General features: G+C 45.6%; 1 protein-coding gene across 6 annotated transcripts in view; it reads right to left on the bottom strand.

Moving 5' to 3' along the window:
• MCF2 (MCF.2 cell line derived transforming sequence) overlaps nucleotides 1-17337 on the bottom strand; it is a 72897-nt gene that overhangs the window by 40029 nt on the left and 15531 nt on the right. For 5 of the 6 annotated variants that reach the window (XM_077922692.1, XM_077922693.1, XM_028715315.2 and 2 more), the window contains 2 exons: nucleotides 13071-13161; nucleotides 1145-1264 (listed from right to left, as the gene is read on the bottom strand). In XM_077922692.1, coding sequence (XP_077778818.1) covers nucleotides 1145-1264; nucleotides 13071-13161 — 211 coding nt within the window. Of the gene's footprint in view, nucleotides 1-1144; nucleotides 1265-9417; nucleotides 10183-13070; nucleotides 13162-17337 lie in introns of those variants that run through there. The other variant, XM_077922695.1, reaches the window with a different exon arrangement.

Raw genomic sequence — 17337 nt, 5'->3', positions numbered from 1 at the left:
AGATTCCAGAGCCCAGGGTCACCCAATGAAGCTGAAAGGTTGGAAATTCAGGGCAGACCAAAGGAAGTACTTTGTCACACAGTGTGTGGTTAAACTGTGGATCCTTCCCCAACAACACATAATGGCAACCTAGTCAACCCACTACTCAGATGCCTTTAAACAGGGACTAGAGATGGGTGGATCTGTCCATTTTGGTTTCTCTTCATTTCTCATTTTTCTACTCTTAAGTTCAGCTCTCCGGATTTCCTCAGTAGTTTGCAACTTTTAAAAAGCAAAAGTATGTACACATTTGTATGCAACGGCGCCTTATGTACATACCTTTGCAAAGCAATTTACCTTAACATTACACGTGTTGTATATTGCTTTCATGAACACAGGCATTTTTATGTGCATTTTGCCTTCGTAGATGCATTTTTGTACACAATACTTGGCTGGAAAACTACATTTCCAAATTTGGAGAACTGCAAAGTTCGAAGGGTGGCTATGTTTCAGTTTGCACCCTCCTCCTTCCTTCTTCCCAAAGCCGACTGTGGCTCAAGGTAGAATGCATGCATTGCAAGCCAAAGTCCAAGGTTTCTCTCCTTTAGGAGAGGCAGAGCCCAATGACAGAGCCCTACAGATCAGGCAGGCAGGCAGGCTCCCCACACTCTCTTCGGGGAAGCAATCTGCAATATGGGACACAATTGTGTGGTAGAGAAAGAACGTACTGTTCAGAGCATTCTCACTCAGAAAAACTCTGAGCTCCAGATGTATCCCAACTTTAAAGCTATAATTCAGGGGTGCAGGAGCCTGCAGCCCTCCAGATATTGTTGAACTACAACTCCCATCCTCCCTGATCATTGGACAGGCTTCCAGGGGCTGATGCGAGTTGGGGGCCCCACCCCATTGCCAGATAAATGCCTGCCAGAGCTTTTAAATATGAATGAATTTAACATTTCACCTCCATTTTTAGCATCATCTTCTAAAGCCCATAAAATGCTCAAGGTTGGTGTTTTGTACGTGTGTGTGTGTGATTGTCATTTGTATCCACTGTCATTTTAAACAAATGCATTGCAGCTGAACAACAACAGGGAAGGAAAATTCCCTGCAGGTAAAGCTGTAGAGTACAAAAGACGGGGTGATGCTGTGGCAGCAGGTGTGATACCGGCAGTTTGAGCAGGAAGTCCTCTTGGCTAAACCGAAATCCAATGTCGGTGAAAGTGCGCTGAAAGAATCCGGTGGGGCGCAGGACCATCACTAGGTGCAAGTTGCCGGGAAATGAGGCCTGTGGGGGGAGAAACCAGAGAGCCAGTATTACACACAGAGAGTTCTCCACTATCGAGAGGAAAGTCAGTTTAGAAAATCAGCAATGACGTTAACCTCCTGTTTTTCCAGCAATATGGCTGCAAACTTTGATACTGTTTTGTGTTTGTGCTTATTAAGGAGTCCAAGGTAGTTCTCCTGCTCCCCATTCCATCCTCACAACAAGCCTGTGAGGTAGGTTAGGCTGAGGTGACTGGCCCAAGGTCACCCAATGAGCTTCATTGGCTGAGTGGGGATTTGAACCCTGGGCCTCCTAGGTCATAGTCCAGCACTCTAACCATTACACCACACCCTGCCTTTCCATACCAGGAGGTGTTTCTGGAGGGAGCATGGAAAGTGAGCGAACGACACAAAACCATATTCAAAAATTATTTTTGGAGTAGAAAGGATGCTCCCATCCTTTCTTGTGAGGGGCCATTGAGCAAGAGCAGTGGCTTAGGAGCAGAGCGTCTGCTTTGCATGCAGAATGTCCCAGGTGAAATGCCAGGCATCTCTAGGTATGGCTGGGCAGGTCCCCCGCCTGAAACTCTTGATAGCCACTTACAGTCAGCAGAGACAATACTGACCTGAATGCACCAATGGTTTCAACTCAGTTTAAGGCAGTTTCCTGTGCTATTTATTCAGAACCATGGGGAATAGAATACTACTTTGTTGTTGTTGTTTTTAGAAATGCCATATCTCGGTGGGACATCTGCTTTGCATGCAGAAGGTCCCAGGTTTAACCCCTGGAACACACCATTGTTGTCAAACAGAGGCTGAGCGAGTTCAGCAGGAAGAACTGGGATGTTTTCCGCTACTGCTGTCTTCTCCCAGCATCTGCAGCCTCAGGCAGCAGTCTTGTTCTGCCTAATGATAGAGCCGGCCCTACTGATCCCAAGTCATTTAAGTTTTTGGAACACATAAGAACCAGCAAGTTGAATTATCCTCTGTAAGCTAACCAGCAGTAGCCAGCACAGTTGATATGAGAGTACTTCCATTTAGGAATGAGACAGGCAGCCATTAAAACTATATTCGCCACAGGAATTTCCCTTCTCCAGACATTTGCGAGGGATTGAGACATTTGCAGCAGTGTGATACTGTTCCGCGTGTCATGCTAGTTGCTCTCAGGGAAAACCCGAGGAGAAGACACAGGCTGGTGTTTGCAGCAGACTCTACGTGCATCCCATAGCCACCTAGTTCCAGTCTTATTCCGTCCAATATGGAATAATCAATAGCCCCTTGAAATAGACACATGCCAAATTTTTTGGCACCAGATCCTTGCAGTGTTAACAATGCCCTTCACCAGCCATTTTTTAAACCACTTTCAGGTATGAGGAGAGAAATTTGATATCAAACATAGCCCTCAGCAGTCACAGCAGGAGAGAGGAAGAGAACAAACATCCTCAAATAGTCGTGGAAGTTAGGAACAGTTCTCCAAAGATTCGTTGCAAGAATATCAATCACATCCTGTAAATTGTTGTATAGGACTTGTTTATCCCACCCTTTCTTTCCAGGAGCCTGTGGTTATCTCTTATGAACACAGAAGGGGTCCATAAACTTGCCACCTGGAGGTGTGTAATAACCAGGGTAAGCAATGTCACCAATAAATTATCCTGCCACATTGTTAACAAAATTATTACAGTAATGGATTCCTGGTGTCTGCAACTTTAAAAAATGCATACAGATTCAACCTGTACAATATTGCATTACACATACTGCATTGGAATATACTATTCCACGCAATGAGACGTGTGGCCCAAATGCAACATGTTCCCAAGAGCTATTTTTAAGATAAGCTTAAAATAATAAATGAATGCAAACTGATTGCCAAAACTCTGGCCTGAATGAAGCCAGCAGGAAGACTTCCAGGGACCAAGAACTGGCTCTTGAAACAAGGGCAAACTGCTCAGTAGCTTGCGATTGCATAGATCAAACCCAGCAGAAATCAAACCCAGCAAAGACTTTGTGCCCACTAGTAATGCAATGCATGTGAGTGTGGAACACAGGATAGTTTCCTCCAAATTCAATGAGCCCCCAAACGGAATGCCGCCACCACCACCCATTTCCATTGGAACTCATAAGCATATTTACTCAGGGGAAAAATCCCACTGAGTTCAATGAGACTTACTCCTAGGTAAGCTGTGTAGTGAAGGCTAGTCCTTTAGGGCAAACAGGGCCCTGCCCCACCAATCTCATTCTTCAGGATGCATACATGGGATCTGCAGCAAAATGTTGCAGCATAGAAGAGCTTCTGCTCAAGGTTCCAGGCACTCCAGAACTCACAAGAGCCTGGCAGCATTCCAGGTCCACTGAGCATGTTCAGTTTGCATCAGGCTTATGGTCACCCCAACCTTCTTGTGAATTGAGTGGAGCTATTGATAATGGAACTGGCCCCATAGTCTGAACATAGGAAATAGATGGGATAGTAAATAGTTTGCTATTCTCATGCATGCAAAGATGGTTTGGTGCTTGCTGGACTTTGCATCTTCTCTTCTCTTTCCTTCGCCAGTATTACCGTAGTTTTCTGTGTATAACACGCCCCTGTGTATAAGACTCGAAATTAAGGAAATGGGGGAAGATTGCCCAGAGCTTTTGGGGAGGATTGACCAGACTTGTTGAGCTTTTTTTTGGGGGGGGGGGGTTGGCCGAAGTTGTAGAGCTTATTGGGGGGGGGGGTTGCCGACAATCGCTCACCCACATGATGACTGCTGCCAATGGTAAGCTTATTATCTTGCAGAGTCTGGAAAACTAAGAATTATCCAAACTCACAAGAGTCCACTCAGTGTGTTTCTGTGTGAGTCCCTGTTCTGGGCATGCCATGGAATAATGGGCTCAGGCTCTACCTCAGTGGCCAGAGTGACAGAATGCTAAATCACACTTGATGCAGAGAGGTGGGAAAGTATCACCCACCCACCGTTCCAGGGGAAACAACAGCGGTGACTCGTGCAGCAGGCTTTTCTGCAAGTGATTCCTTTCAGACTTAAAGACATGCAGTTTATTTGTTAGCAGTTGGCTTGCATCACTCTTTCCTGGCTCACCATTTCTAAATGAACAGCCCTAATGAGACTTGGCCCATGCTGAATTGTCAAAAAGAAATATAGCCCTTCCTTACAAGTACATCCTCCTCATCAAATTATATCCTTACTACCTTAAATCTGCTCCTGAACACCGAGAGCGAGAGAGGGGGCGGAATGGTGAGCTTCTTCTTTTTTAAAACCTTTTCTCCTAACCTTACATAAGCAAATCTGTTTCATTCAGATCCCCCATGCCATCCCCCACAATGGCTCTCCTGGGGACTTTTTTTTAATGCAATCTTGCCTTTCTCTACAGCCTTTGACTATGAGGAGGGTTTGAGCTCAAGCACGGCTAACCTCCAGCAATGAGAATGATAAGCGCCGCATTTGTACAAACTTGATCGTTCAGTGTGGCAACGCCTACAACTTTGGAACTCCCTGCCTATTGAGACCAAGCAGGGGCCTTCACTGTATTCTCTTCAGAGCCTGCTAAAAACATTCCTGTTTAGGCAAGCCTACCCAGATGCTGCAAAAGTTCAGGTGATTTTAATCTGTTTTAGTATTTTAACTTTTATATGTTTTAAAGTAAGGTTGCAATTTTTTCTTGATTTTACTGTTTTATCTTTTGTAAACCATTTTGAGGCTTTTTTACATATATATATATATATATATATATATATACATATATATATATCCCCATATAAATTTTATGAAATAAATAAATAACTACATTTAGCTATCCCTCACCCATCCCTTTCAGATAATACATATGTGAAATCTTCAACCATGATCTAACTACCACCTCCCAGCTTGGGGGGGGCGGGGCTCTGCTCTGTAATCCCCTCCCCCCAAAAAGAGGATCTGGTAAAATGGAAAAGAGGCTGATTCTAACATTGATGAAGACACATTGGCTGCTTCTAAATCCCTTTTTAAACCAACGGGAGAAAGTTATGCACCTGGTCAGCTTTTGTCCTCTTGCATTTTAAACTGGAACAAAAACACTTTAATATTAACACAAACCTACTTTTTTATTTTTAAAAGTAGTCCCAAACAAAATGTTGGCTCTTAAACCAATTCTGTTTGCAGCATTCTCAGAGAACAGCCAGCAAAATTATTTTATCGGCAGGCCTCCTGTGGAACTGAACCTACAAACAGCCTTACTGAAAGGGACAATTCAAAAGGTCTACCTGTTCCCCACAGTGGCCAACCAGATGCCCCTGAGAAGCCCACAAGCAGGGCATGGAGGCAACAACCCACCCTTCCTTTTTGTCCCCAGAGCCTGGTACTCAAAGGTATACTGCATCTGAGCATGGGGGCTCTATTTAGCCTGAGATAACCTACATAGAGAATTCAGGAACACACGAAGGGACCTTAAAAATGTGGGGATAAGTCAAATCCATGGGTGAAGAAGAGATCTACCAATGGTATTAACTAATTTACTTGTGAGATATGCCCACTTTGACCTACAGAACTGGCACCATTGAAGGGGTCACATAATTCTCATTCCACAATTACAAGAAACTAATCACTTTGTGGGCAGCACCTAAACTTTGGAACTCCCTGCCTATTGACATAAGCAGGTGCCTTCACTGCACTCCTTGCAGCACCTGCTTAAAATCTACCCAGACATGCAAAAACTTACATGCATTTCAATCTCTTTTTAGTTTTAGTTTAGTTTAATTATTTGTTTCCAACTGGGGGTTTCTAACTGATAATTTTAATATTTCTGAAATACTGCTTAGAGGTTTTATTTCAGTCAAGCAGTATATAAATTTAATTACATTAAAAGAACCTGTGGCAGCTAAATAGAAACTCCTTGTTCAGCAGCAGTCTACCTGATAACAGGGGCACCAACAAGAGAAGCCTATTACCAAAAGCATTTGTTTGGCAATGTCTGGAGGTGGACTAGATCCTGGGTCTTTGGTGCAATCCAGCAGGGCTCTTCCTGCATTTTTACAAGACTGGAGAGGACAGGAAGAAATATTGGTGTCTTGTGGTCATTGTAGGGCAGAAGGCAAGGAGCCCAGTAGCAAGTCTGCATTCAGACTCAGGGATTATTGCATTAGTTTTCCTTCTGCTCCATCTCCCAATATTCCTTTTACACCACACTATCTGTTGCATTGTGACTTCTTGATTGATATATTGCCATGTACCATGCTATATTTTATGCACATCAGTGTGTGTGGTGTGATGCAACAGCAGATATCACCAGATATGTTGCCACCACCCAGTATGCACATGAGTGCTTCTGTCCTCCCCACATGAAAATGGCAAGGAAGAACTCTGCGCTGGAACACCAGCCCAAACTTCATCACATAGCATGACCTATGAAAACAGTGGGAAAACTGCAGTGCAAAAATTCCCACGATTTTCCAGGTTAATGTAGTTGAAAACAGATTTTTTTCCTGGAAGCAATTAGCATGGAAACAAGCACTAAACAGCTGCTACATTTTCAGAAGTGGCTGTTATATCACATGGAAAATCTCCTAGAATGCAGTAATTATCAGGTAAGAAAATGTCAGGGAAATGGAACAAAGGGGCTGTCTGAAAACAGCCTAAGTGAAGGCAGAGCCAATGACAGACAGGGACAACTCATTCTAGTTTAGTCTCCATCCTCTTCCCTGCTGAGTTCTGCAAGGGCAACACTGAAGCTAAACAGGCGGAAGCTGAATAGCAGTTTTAAGCAGAGGTATGCCTAGGGGCTGAACAAGGGCACAGGCCTGGGGGTGCAAAAATTGTGCCTCTCCACTCTGGGGTGGCTAGGAGCTCGCCCATCCACTGCAGGCCATTCCTCCGCTGCTTTGGGCAGCCAGGTGAGGTGCCTCAGCAAGTGCAAGGGAGCCTAGGTATGCCTCTGGTTGTAAGTAAGAAACCAGGTAGTTTGGGGCTGGCTCAGGGCAGGTTGAGGTTGGTGAGGCAGTGCCTCCTTTGCAAGTTCCACTGGGCAGAATAGGGAACTCTGGCTTCCAATTCAGACTAGAACCGAGCAGGGGTGGAGACCTTGCAGTCCTCCATGGGCAAGTTGAACTACAACTCCCACTAGTCCCGGATAGCACAGGCAGGGTTGGTGGGAGTTGAAACAACATCCAGCAACATCTGGAGTGCCACAGGTTCCCAACCTCTAGCTTGGAGCACCCCTGCAGGAAGGAGAAAACGGAGTCAGCCTGGCACCACATCAACCTTACATAACTAATTGTCCCTGTAGCCTATGGCAGACTCTGATTTTCCTTCCTAAAAAGCAGTAGGAGTCAGCCAATCCCATTGAGATTGACCAGAAGCACAACCTGCAAACTCTTCCAGGTGGGTAGCTTTTCTTGGAGCAAAACCGAACAAGAGCCTTCTGGCTCCTTAAAAGACTTAACAGAATTAATTGTGGTGTAAGCTTTCGTGGAGTCAAGCCCACTTCGTCAGATGTATCGTCACCCATCTGGAAAAGTCAGCTTGGACTCCACGAAAGCGCATGCCTTAATAAATCCTGTGAAGTCTTTTAAGGTACCAAACTGAAAAGCTGAAGCAGTTTTAAGTGGGAATTGACTGTTGACTCAAGAAGTCGTGGCTTGTCTCCCCTTTGGACAGGGCTGAGGAAAGGGTAACTCTCCAGACATTGCTGGTATTCTAGCTCCCAATTATCCCTGACCATTGACTGCACTAGGGCGAAGCTGACGGGAGTTGGAGTCTAACAGCATATGGGAGGCCACAGGCTTCACAGCCATGGCTCAAAGTCCTGGCCATTGCAGAAGTTAACTTTTCCACATGTGCAAAAACCAGAGCCTAACAGAGCTAAAGAAATCATGGTGCCAAGGCTATCCCTCAACATTCTAGAAGGCTGGGTACAGTTGTGCAGCAAGGACATCTTCAAATCCCCCATTTCAAGATGGGGGTGGGGGCTTGTGAAACCTCTATTCTCATCCCAAGTATTCCCCCACTCCACTTGGCACATCACCAAAGCTCCCCCTATTCTTGCTGAATGTTGATTTAGTCTGCAAGGGTCAGTAGCAGACCCTTCAAATGTCAGCCACGTCCTGTGCAATGGCAAAAATTGGCGCCTCCCTCCCACTTCTCGCTTTCCATTTTACATCAAAGTTGTGGCACCTCCTGCAGTGCCCCCAAGGCTCTTCATCCAGTTTGACTGAACTGGTTGCACTCCCCTAAATCCACCTCTGCAAGAGTCTTATCTGGCACTGGCTAATCTAAAGTAGGAACATATCAATAAACCGACCATCATAATTCTCTCTCTCTCTTTCTTTAAAGTACAAACAAGCCCCAAAACATATTGTACAAGTTTTTCACTTATATGATGGAATTGACTGAATTTGCAGAATAGCTGAGCAACATTTGCCCTACAGATAGGCAGTATTGTTTCATTTTTGGAGGTGGGGGGAAGGGGAATTGAAAGAGTACACTATGCTACACTTTGCATCCATGCACAAACGCATTTGCATGCATGTGTGGTAGAACTGGCCAGCGTAAGTTTTAGAGAGCAAGAAGAACATGCATCTGTACTGGCTAACAGAAGAGTTCAAAGGAGTTTCCCCCTCCCTCTGCAAAAATGCTAAAAAATTAGAAACAATGGTTTTATTAAGCGCAGGTAAAAGATCAGGGCTGTCCCTGACAGAAGGGAAAGTGTTCACGGCTGGCATTCTAGGAGTAGCTAATTTCAAAAAGCATGGCCTATTTCTTTACAGGCCCTGCAGGAGGCTCCACAAAGAATGAAATATTTCTGCCTGATTTCCTCTTTCTGCCTTCAAAGACCGAGGAATATATATATGCATGATGCATATGTATGATGCAATAAAGGGGTTCTGAAGTCCCCCACATCTCTCAGACACAGACACCCAGACTTAGGAGCTCTGTTTAAAACTGGTGCCAACCTTGCTTCGTCAGTGTGGACAGGTGTTTTGGACAATTACGGAAAACGCAGTAAATACTGCCTAAACATCATCCTTTCCCTCGCCCCCCCCCCCTTAATTTTCCAAGCGCTGTGTTCAGCAGTTTGTCCTAGAATGCTGCACTGCTAGCTAGGCTGGATGCTAGTGCTGCATCAAGGCTGCATCTGAACTTAGAAATCTGCTTTGCAAAAAAAAAAAAAAGGAGAAAGACTGCAGGCAGACAGAGTCCTTACCGCATTCCTTCTTCCCCTCATCTTGCCTCCTGGGGGATTCGCCTCGGCCATCTCCCTTGCAACAGAGGAACTGGCTACCTTGCCCAAATGTCAATGCGGCATCAGTGAAATAAGACCCGTGGATCTCGTGAGGTGTTTAAAAATCGCCGGGGGTAGCCGGCCGCCTGCACTGCTGCTTCTCTTCGTGCCAAGGCATCGCTGCACAGAACACACAGAGCAGCCTCCTCACTCATGTCAGTTGCACGGGTGGCGTTGATACATGTTCCCATAATCTATTCATTCCCAAACGCAAAACTGACTGGCAGATGACCTGGTCCTCTCCTCTGGCTAAAGCAGAGCAGGCAAGGGTGCCAAAACTATGAATGGCTGTTGGCTGTGCTAGCCGGCAAGAAAGGTGGGGGGGAGTGCAAGGAGAGACTCAGTGGCCAAGAACAGCTATAGATTTTTAAGGTGGAATGCAGAAGTTTGAAGACGTATATATTGCCATTTATAGCTCACAGCAGCAACACACTCCGGAGCAGTGTTAAGACTCTAGCGAGCATCCTTTCTGGTGTTTCCCCCCCTCCCTCAAAGCTTTCCCACAGATGAGAAACAAATAATGCTTTGATGGCTGATAGCTCCTGGACAACTAATACAGAGACAGAGAGGGAGAGGAATAGGGATAGAGGGGCCATTTGGTAACTTTGATATGGTCTCCATTTTTGCTGCTGGCTGCCACAGATGTGCCCTGGTGAAGAGAGCAGATTACATGCCCCTGAGGTGTTTTAGGCTACTAGCCAGGATGGCTATGCTATCCTTCTACTGCCAGATGTGCCATGCCTCTGGATCCCAGGTGCTGGGAATCACAAGTAGGGGAGGAGTGCTGCTGTGCTCAGATTCTGCTTGCAGGCTTCCTATAAGGAGTATCTGGGTGGCCACTGTCAGAACAGGATGCTAGACAAGATTCTCCTTTGGCCTGATGCAGCAGAACTCTTCAAAAGTTCTATCAATACCTACAACTTATATTCTACCAAGGGGACGCGGGTGGCGCTGTGAGTTAAACCACAGAGCCTAGGACTTGCCGATCAGAAGGTTGGCGGTTCGAATCCACGCGACAGGGTGAGCTCCTGTTGCTCAGTCCCAGCTCCTGCCAACCTAGCAGTTCGAAAGCACATCAAAGTGCAAGTAGATAAATAGGTTCCGCTCTGGAGGGAAGGTAAACGGCGTTTCCATGCGCTGCTCTGGTTTGCCAGAAGTGGCTTAGTCATGCTGGCCACATGACCCGGAAGCTGTACACTGGCTCCCTCGGCCAATAAGGCGAGATGAGCGCCGCAACCCCAGAGTTGGTCACGACTGGACCTAATGGTCAGGGGCCCCTTTACCTTTACCTATGTTCTATCAATAGCTACAGTGCGTTAGTTTAAACTATGGAACTTGCTGCCACAAGATGCAGAGAAGGGCAGCAACCTAGACACCTTTAAAGGGGGGGGGGGGCAGTCAAAATAATGGAGAAAAAGGCTAGCAATGGCCACAATAGCTATGTTATACAATCCATTGTCAGATGCTGCTGTTGTTGGCATCCATCCGTCTTGAGATGGTTGTGGTTGCAGAGATGGGTGACCTCTCCAGGGCTCTAGACTGGGCAGTGCGTATGGAGGTCCTGGGCTGCCCAGACAACAAGACTCCCCTCTCAGCCTTGCTGATGTGCTCCAAAGGAAAGCAGAGCAATACATTTGGCACCAGCTTGGCTGCAGGAGTTGCCAGGAAGAGGTATACAAGGCGCCATCCAACCATCTTAGGGACTGCACTATGGATTTGGATAGGGTTTACTCCTGAGCCTTTTCTTCTCCCAAAGATATTCTGCAAGGCAGTGTCATGGACTGGCTGGATGCAGAGGGGTGGTGGGAGGCACCAGCTGGGGAACCCCTAAGGGAAGAAGGCTCAGAGGGATTGGCAGTGGGATGCTGATGAGTAGTCAGAAGGAGAAGAGGGAGCAGATTGTGAAGAGGTGTTAGAAGCTGAAGAGATAACAGGGTTTAGTGAGCAGGAAGAGTCTGTGGCAGACAGCAGTCCATAATCAGAAGCAGAAGCAGAGGCAAGGGCCAAGTGGCAGAGATGAGGCAGGCTGGTGAGGAAGCCTGGTTGTCTCCCCATCCTGCGGTGACCAGCTCCCCTCTCTTCTGGTCTTCCAGAATCCAAAGAGGTGTGAAGAGGGCGGATCAAAGAAAGGTAAGACGAAGGAGTCTCAGATTGCTTGGGAAGGAAACAGGGGAGAAGACTTAGAGAACTGTGGGAAAGCAGGGATCTTCAGTCCTTGCAACTGCCTCATTGGGGTAAGAACTACTGGGATGAGTTGCTTTGCTCACTAGGTCTGGCCTCCTGGGCTCTTTTGTTTATTTTCAATTTTCATTTCACTTTTAGTTTGTAATACCGCCTTTCTATATTACTATGCACGTGGCGGTTTACAAGCTGAAGAAACAATAAAATAGACAGCAAAGATCACATACATAATAATAATCTGCTCCAATAAAAGAAAGCCACAATAACTTTAAAATAAACAACTTATATCAAATAAAGCAATTTTCAATAATCCATTAGAATATAATAGTAAACAGTAAAATTAAATATCCACAAATAATAACACTTATCAGTTACAATAAAGAATTACTAGACGATAAAAAAATATCACAAAACATGCAAAACCATGTAAAAGAATCAAACTGAGAAACAAGCTCATACAACTTATAAAATGGTGTTGTTTTTTTTTAATTTTCCCGAACTTCTCTTATTTGAATAAAGAGTTAACTTCACTTGCTACTGTGTGAGTTATTGCTGACTTACTCGTGACACCCGCCCTGACAGGCAGCGGGTATGGAATTTTCCTTGAGGTTTACTTCCAAAGCCTTTCTAAAAAGGTGAGTCTTGTCATCTGGGCAGCCCAGGACCCCCCAAACACACCGCCCAGTTCTCATTTCCCAGAAATGGTCCAGGAAGATACCATGGCCAATGGTATCAAGTGCTGAAGAGAGATCAAGGTCACACTCCCCCTGCCCTATTTTATGCAAAGGTCATACTGGCAAAACCTATTGGTGTTTCGCAACTTTCTGACTAGTTGCAGGACCTTAGCCAGTCCTAGCAGAGTATACACAGTCCACTAAAGCAATTGGCAACTTGGCTGCAGACAGGATGGACGAAGCAGGAACCAGGAACCAAACACCTAGGCCTTCTCCCCCAATGATGGTCAGCCCCCCAACTCCCCTTCCCCTGCCCAACACCTCTGGAATTGGGGAACCAGTCCTCAGAGCTGTCCCCAGGCCATACCCTCTTTAGCGTCATCTTCCAATGATTTTGCCTGGCTGGAATGTGCAATAGAACTGTGGTAACGCTACTTCTTTACCTGGATGGAGGGTGTCTTGGGAAGTGTGTGAGAGAGAGAGACAGTGTGTTTGTTTGTGTGTGAAGAAACCTCTGGCTTCTGCCTGGCCGAAATGCAACCTGCTCTCCTGGTAAGAGTCACAGCCATTGGTCCACCCACTTCTGCCTCTAGCCCTGCCCATTTCTGGCTCCTCCCACCACTGGCGTTTGTCCCCTGGAAGGTTACCCACAAAGGAATTATGGTCCTTGGGCAGATAATGACAGTCCCCTTGTGCCCACCCCACCACAGAAGAACTTACTGCTATTCTTTGCAGAGTCATTTTGACCGACGTCCATGTATCCAACCTTCTGTCCAGGATTAGGATAAATTTGGTGTCCAATTCACGTTGGCTGGAACATAAGAAAATTAAATAAAGAAGAAGCAGGGAACAGAGCTGTGCCATTCACATCCACACCAATAGTTCACAACTGGACTTCCTGGATCTAAATTCAGGACCTTCCTAAATTCTTTTTTTTTAAAAAAGCTTTCAATACACAAACATCCATTCCTATTGTGGCTTAAAAGCTCACCCTTGAAAAGTCACACTGGCAGGGCATGTCAGCTGAAGGTTTCTACAGTCACACACCACCCAGGTCCACCAGGAATATGGATGGGCAAATATGATGAACCAAGTGTCTCATTTTTCCGGTTAAGTTCAGTTCTCCACATATCCGAATCAGGTTGCAAATGTTGTTTTTAAAGTCCTCATGAAGACTCACTGGCATTGCAGTTTGAACCTCCCGTAATATACCCATTTTTGTATGCAGCTTTGCACCCGAAACACATATTTTTGCAAATCAGAAACTCCCCATAATATATGCATTTTATGTACACATTACTTGACTGGGAGCCAGGTACTGTACCTAAAGCAGCACCTTCCCCAGTTCCAACTATCCTGGACCCTACAATTGGCTAGGGAGGCCTTTTTGCAGTGCTGCCACTGAGGGCTGCCCCACTGGTGCAGAACCGGGACACAGCCTTTACAGGAGTGGCTCCCTGGTTGTGGAATGCCTTCACTAGTGAAGTGCACCTGTCACCATCATTATTAACTTTCAGGATGAATTTGAAAGCATTCCTGTTCACCTAGGCACTGGGTGGCTGAAGAATCCTGTCCCTTGCAACCCAAAGATCATTGGATGGAATGATCTAGTTTTTAACTGCTAATATGGTTTAAAATGAAACAGCTTTTAGATGCTTTTAACTGTAATTGTTCTTAAAAAAAGGTAAAGGTACCCCTGCCTGTATGGGCCAGTCTTGCCAGACTCTAGGGTTGTGCGCTCATCTCACTCTATAGGCCGGGAGCCAGCGCTGTCCGCAGACACTTCCGGGTCACGTGGCCAGCGTGACAAGCTGCATCTGGCGAGCCAGCGCAGCACACGGAACGCCGTTTACCTTCCCGCTGGTAAGCGGTCCCTATTTATCTACAGTGGTGCCTCGCAAGACGAAATTAATTCGTTCCGCGAGTTTTGTTGTCTTGCGATTTTTTTCGTCTTGTGAAGCACGGTGTCAGAAAAGTTTTGGAAAAGCTTCAAAAATCACCAAAGTCTTCAAAAACCTCAAAAAAGGCTACCACACCGCGTTCTATGAGTTGCTCCTCGAAGTCAAGTCCCAACTGTATTAATGGTGTTAGGAAAAAGGAAAAAACTTGCAAGACGTTTCCGTCTTGCGAAGCAAGCCCATAGTGAAAATCGTCTTGCGAAGCAGCTCAAAAAACAAAAAACCCTTTCGTCTAGCGAGTTTTTTGTCTTGCGAGGCATTCGTCTTGCGAGGTACCACTGTACTTGCACTTTGACTTGCTTTTGAAATGCTAGGTTGGCAGGCGCTGGGACCGAATGACGGGAGTGCACCCCGCCACGGGGATTCGAACCGCCGACCATGCGATCGGCAAGTCCTAGGCGCTGAGGTTTTACCCACAGCGCCACCCGCGTCCCACGTAATTGTTCTTAGATTGCTTTAATTACATTATAATGCTTTTGTTTTTACATCTGTCTGCTGCCCAAGGCTCTTTTGACAGAAAGGGCAGGATATAAGTTTAGTAAAAAAATTTATTCAACAAATAATTACAAAATTCAGCACATTTTGATGTTTTTTAAAAGGGGGGATGGCTGTGCTTTGGTTCACATACTGTTTCAGAAAATGCAAATTAGGCACATTTGCCTTTAAATACAAACTGAACTGAATTTCTTCCCCACCCCTAAGCCCAAGAGAGGGGACTGGCGTGAGCTGCAGTGTGGTGTAGTGGTTAGAGTGCTGGATTATGACCTGGGAGACCAGGGTTCAAATCCTCTCTCGGCCATGAGGCTCCCTGGGTGACCTTGGGCCAGTCACCATCACTTAGCCTAACCTACCTCACACGGTCGTTGAGGGGGATGGAAGTAGAAGGAGAACCATGTATTGGGGGGGGGGGTGGCATATAATGCAGTAAATAATATTGCAGTAAATAATATTGCAGCTGACAATATTTAAAGAAGCAGCAAAAGCAAAAAAACCTATGGGCACAAAGGAGAAACTGGTTTACCAGGGACAGGGACCAGAGAACTGAGACTGATACTAGATGGGGATACTTGGAGCATGTGCTATTTATCTGGAATAAGGTGGATTCTTCTTTCTCTGTTGCACAAGTCTTTGTTCTCCTGGCAAAACCACAGAACCGCATGCAAAAACCGAATCGCACGTGCCCTAACCTTGCCTGACTCAATTACTAATTCATGCTCTTCAAGACTATAATTTAGGGGAACCCGCTCTGAATCTACTCATCACGCTGTTAATGAGAGGTTTGCATGGCAGAATATACTTGGCAAATAACATTGCCTGGAGATCAGGCTGCAAATTCCAAGGCACGTTGCAAGATTTTGGTCCATTCATTCCATACTTATTTTGTTTTCTAGGATCAAAGCCACTGAAAGAGTAGGGTGGGGCAGGAAAAGGGAAAAGAAAGGGCGGAGAAACAAAGGAGGGCACACACCCTAGCAATGGCTTACCAGAATCTGATGCTGCAAGACTTGCAGCAGGGTGAGATTCAGTACAGTTTGCATTTTAAAGAGAACCTACCAAATTCATACTAAATTGAAACACATACTAACACATACTAAACACATACTAAATTGAAACACACACAAAAATAATGTGGACAAGAATGCAAATATTAGGACAAAGTGTGCATAAATGGAAAAAGAAACCACATACAAAAATGTTATTAAGAGGGAAAGGAAAGTTGGATATTGAGGATAAGCTTAAGAGTAAACTCCTTCCTTTCCAGTGGTATATAAATTTTATGAAACAGTAGATAAAATGCATACTTTTTGATGCATTTACCAATAAAAAACAATGCAATATTAATCTTTTTTACATAAAATATGCATTGTTATTTTTGTGCACACTGCAAAATCCAGAAAAGGGTGCAATCCAAGTGGGAGTTGCATTCCGATCAGCTAGTGAGTCTGGGAATGTCAGAGCAGGTTGGTCCATTGTGCAAAGCAGGTCAAAGGAATTCTTTGCCCATCCCTAGTCTCTATAGATTATATTCCTGTATCAATCAGCACCCAGCCAGCTGAAAGGAAGTAAAAACACACACACACACAGAGAGAGAGAGAGAGAGAGAGAGAGAGAGAGAGGCCACTGTGATCCTGGTTAGGCAAATTTCTGCTTTGCAAATCTCTCACTGGTTGCTCCCATGATTTCATGGTGCTGACACCCTTGCTGTCTAGGGTGTGGTGGGTGGTGGACTGCTATCTGCTAGGGCGTTCCCTCTCTAAGCAATACTGGGAACAGCCCTAAAGTGCCTTAATAAGGTGGAACAACTCTGCAATGACTCGTTCGCCAGTGCAGGAGGCTGGGTTGCACTTTCATCTTTGGAAACGGCAACCAAAGATGAGATTCACACACGAGATTGGTGGCAACACACCTCTGGATAAAACTCCACCCAAAAAACCCTCAGGGGTTTTGGACAGGTGGGAAGAGACTGCAATTTTTGTATCTTGCAGGAATTCCAGGAAGTGGCTGGGCTCAGTGGGTGGGAAGGATTATATATCTGAAGCTGCAGCAAAGAGACGAAGTGGGCACAGAGTTCAAATCGAGCTCAGCTGTTCCACTGGCAGTTCAACCACTGTAACCAACAGTATGCTCTGTTCAACTTCCCTTCTGAAAATGGCCAGGATGTGCTGCATTAACATTATTACTTTGTATTATTAGGTGATGCTTCCCTTTGCGCTTGACCTGGAAGCTGCAGCTAGCGCGGAATTCTGAGGAAATGATTGCTGGCAGGAATGAGCACCTCTGCTGTGCAGCACCTTCGCTATTGCCTGCTTGCTCCCAGGCCAACCTCACTGTGGGGCATTGCTTAGAGCATGGGTAGGCAACCTAAGTCCGGGGGCCTGATCCAGCCCAATCGACTTCTAAATCCGGCCCACGTACGGCCTAGGAATCAGCGTGTTTTTACATGAATAGAATGTGTCATTTTATTTAAAATGCATCTCTGGGTTATTTGTGGGGCATAGGAAGTCATTCATTCCCCCCCCCAAAAAAAA

The sequence above is a fragment of the Podarcis muralis genome, chromosome Z (genome assembly GCF_964188315.1).
Source record: "Podarcis muralis chromosome Z, rPodMur119.hap1.1, whole genome shotgun sequence".
NCBI lineage: Eukaryota > Metazoa > Chordata > Lepidosauria > Squamata > Lacertidae > Podarcis > Podarcis muralis.
Note: the sequence above shows the minus strand (reverse complement) of the source record. Positions and strands in the feature narration are given on the sequence as shown.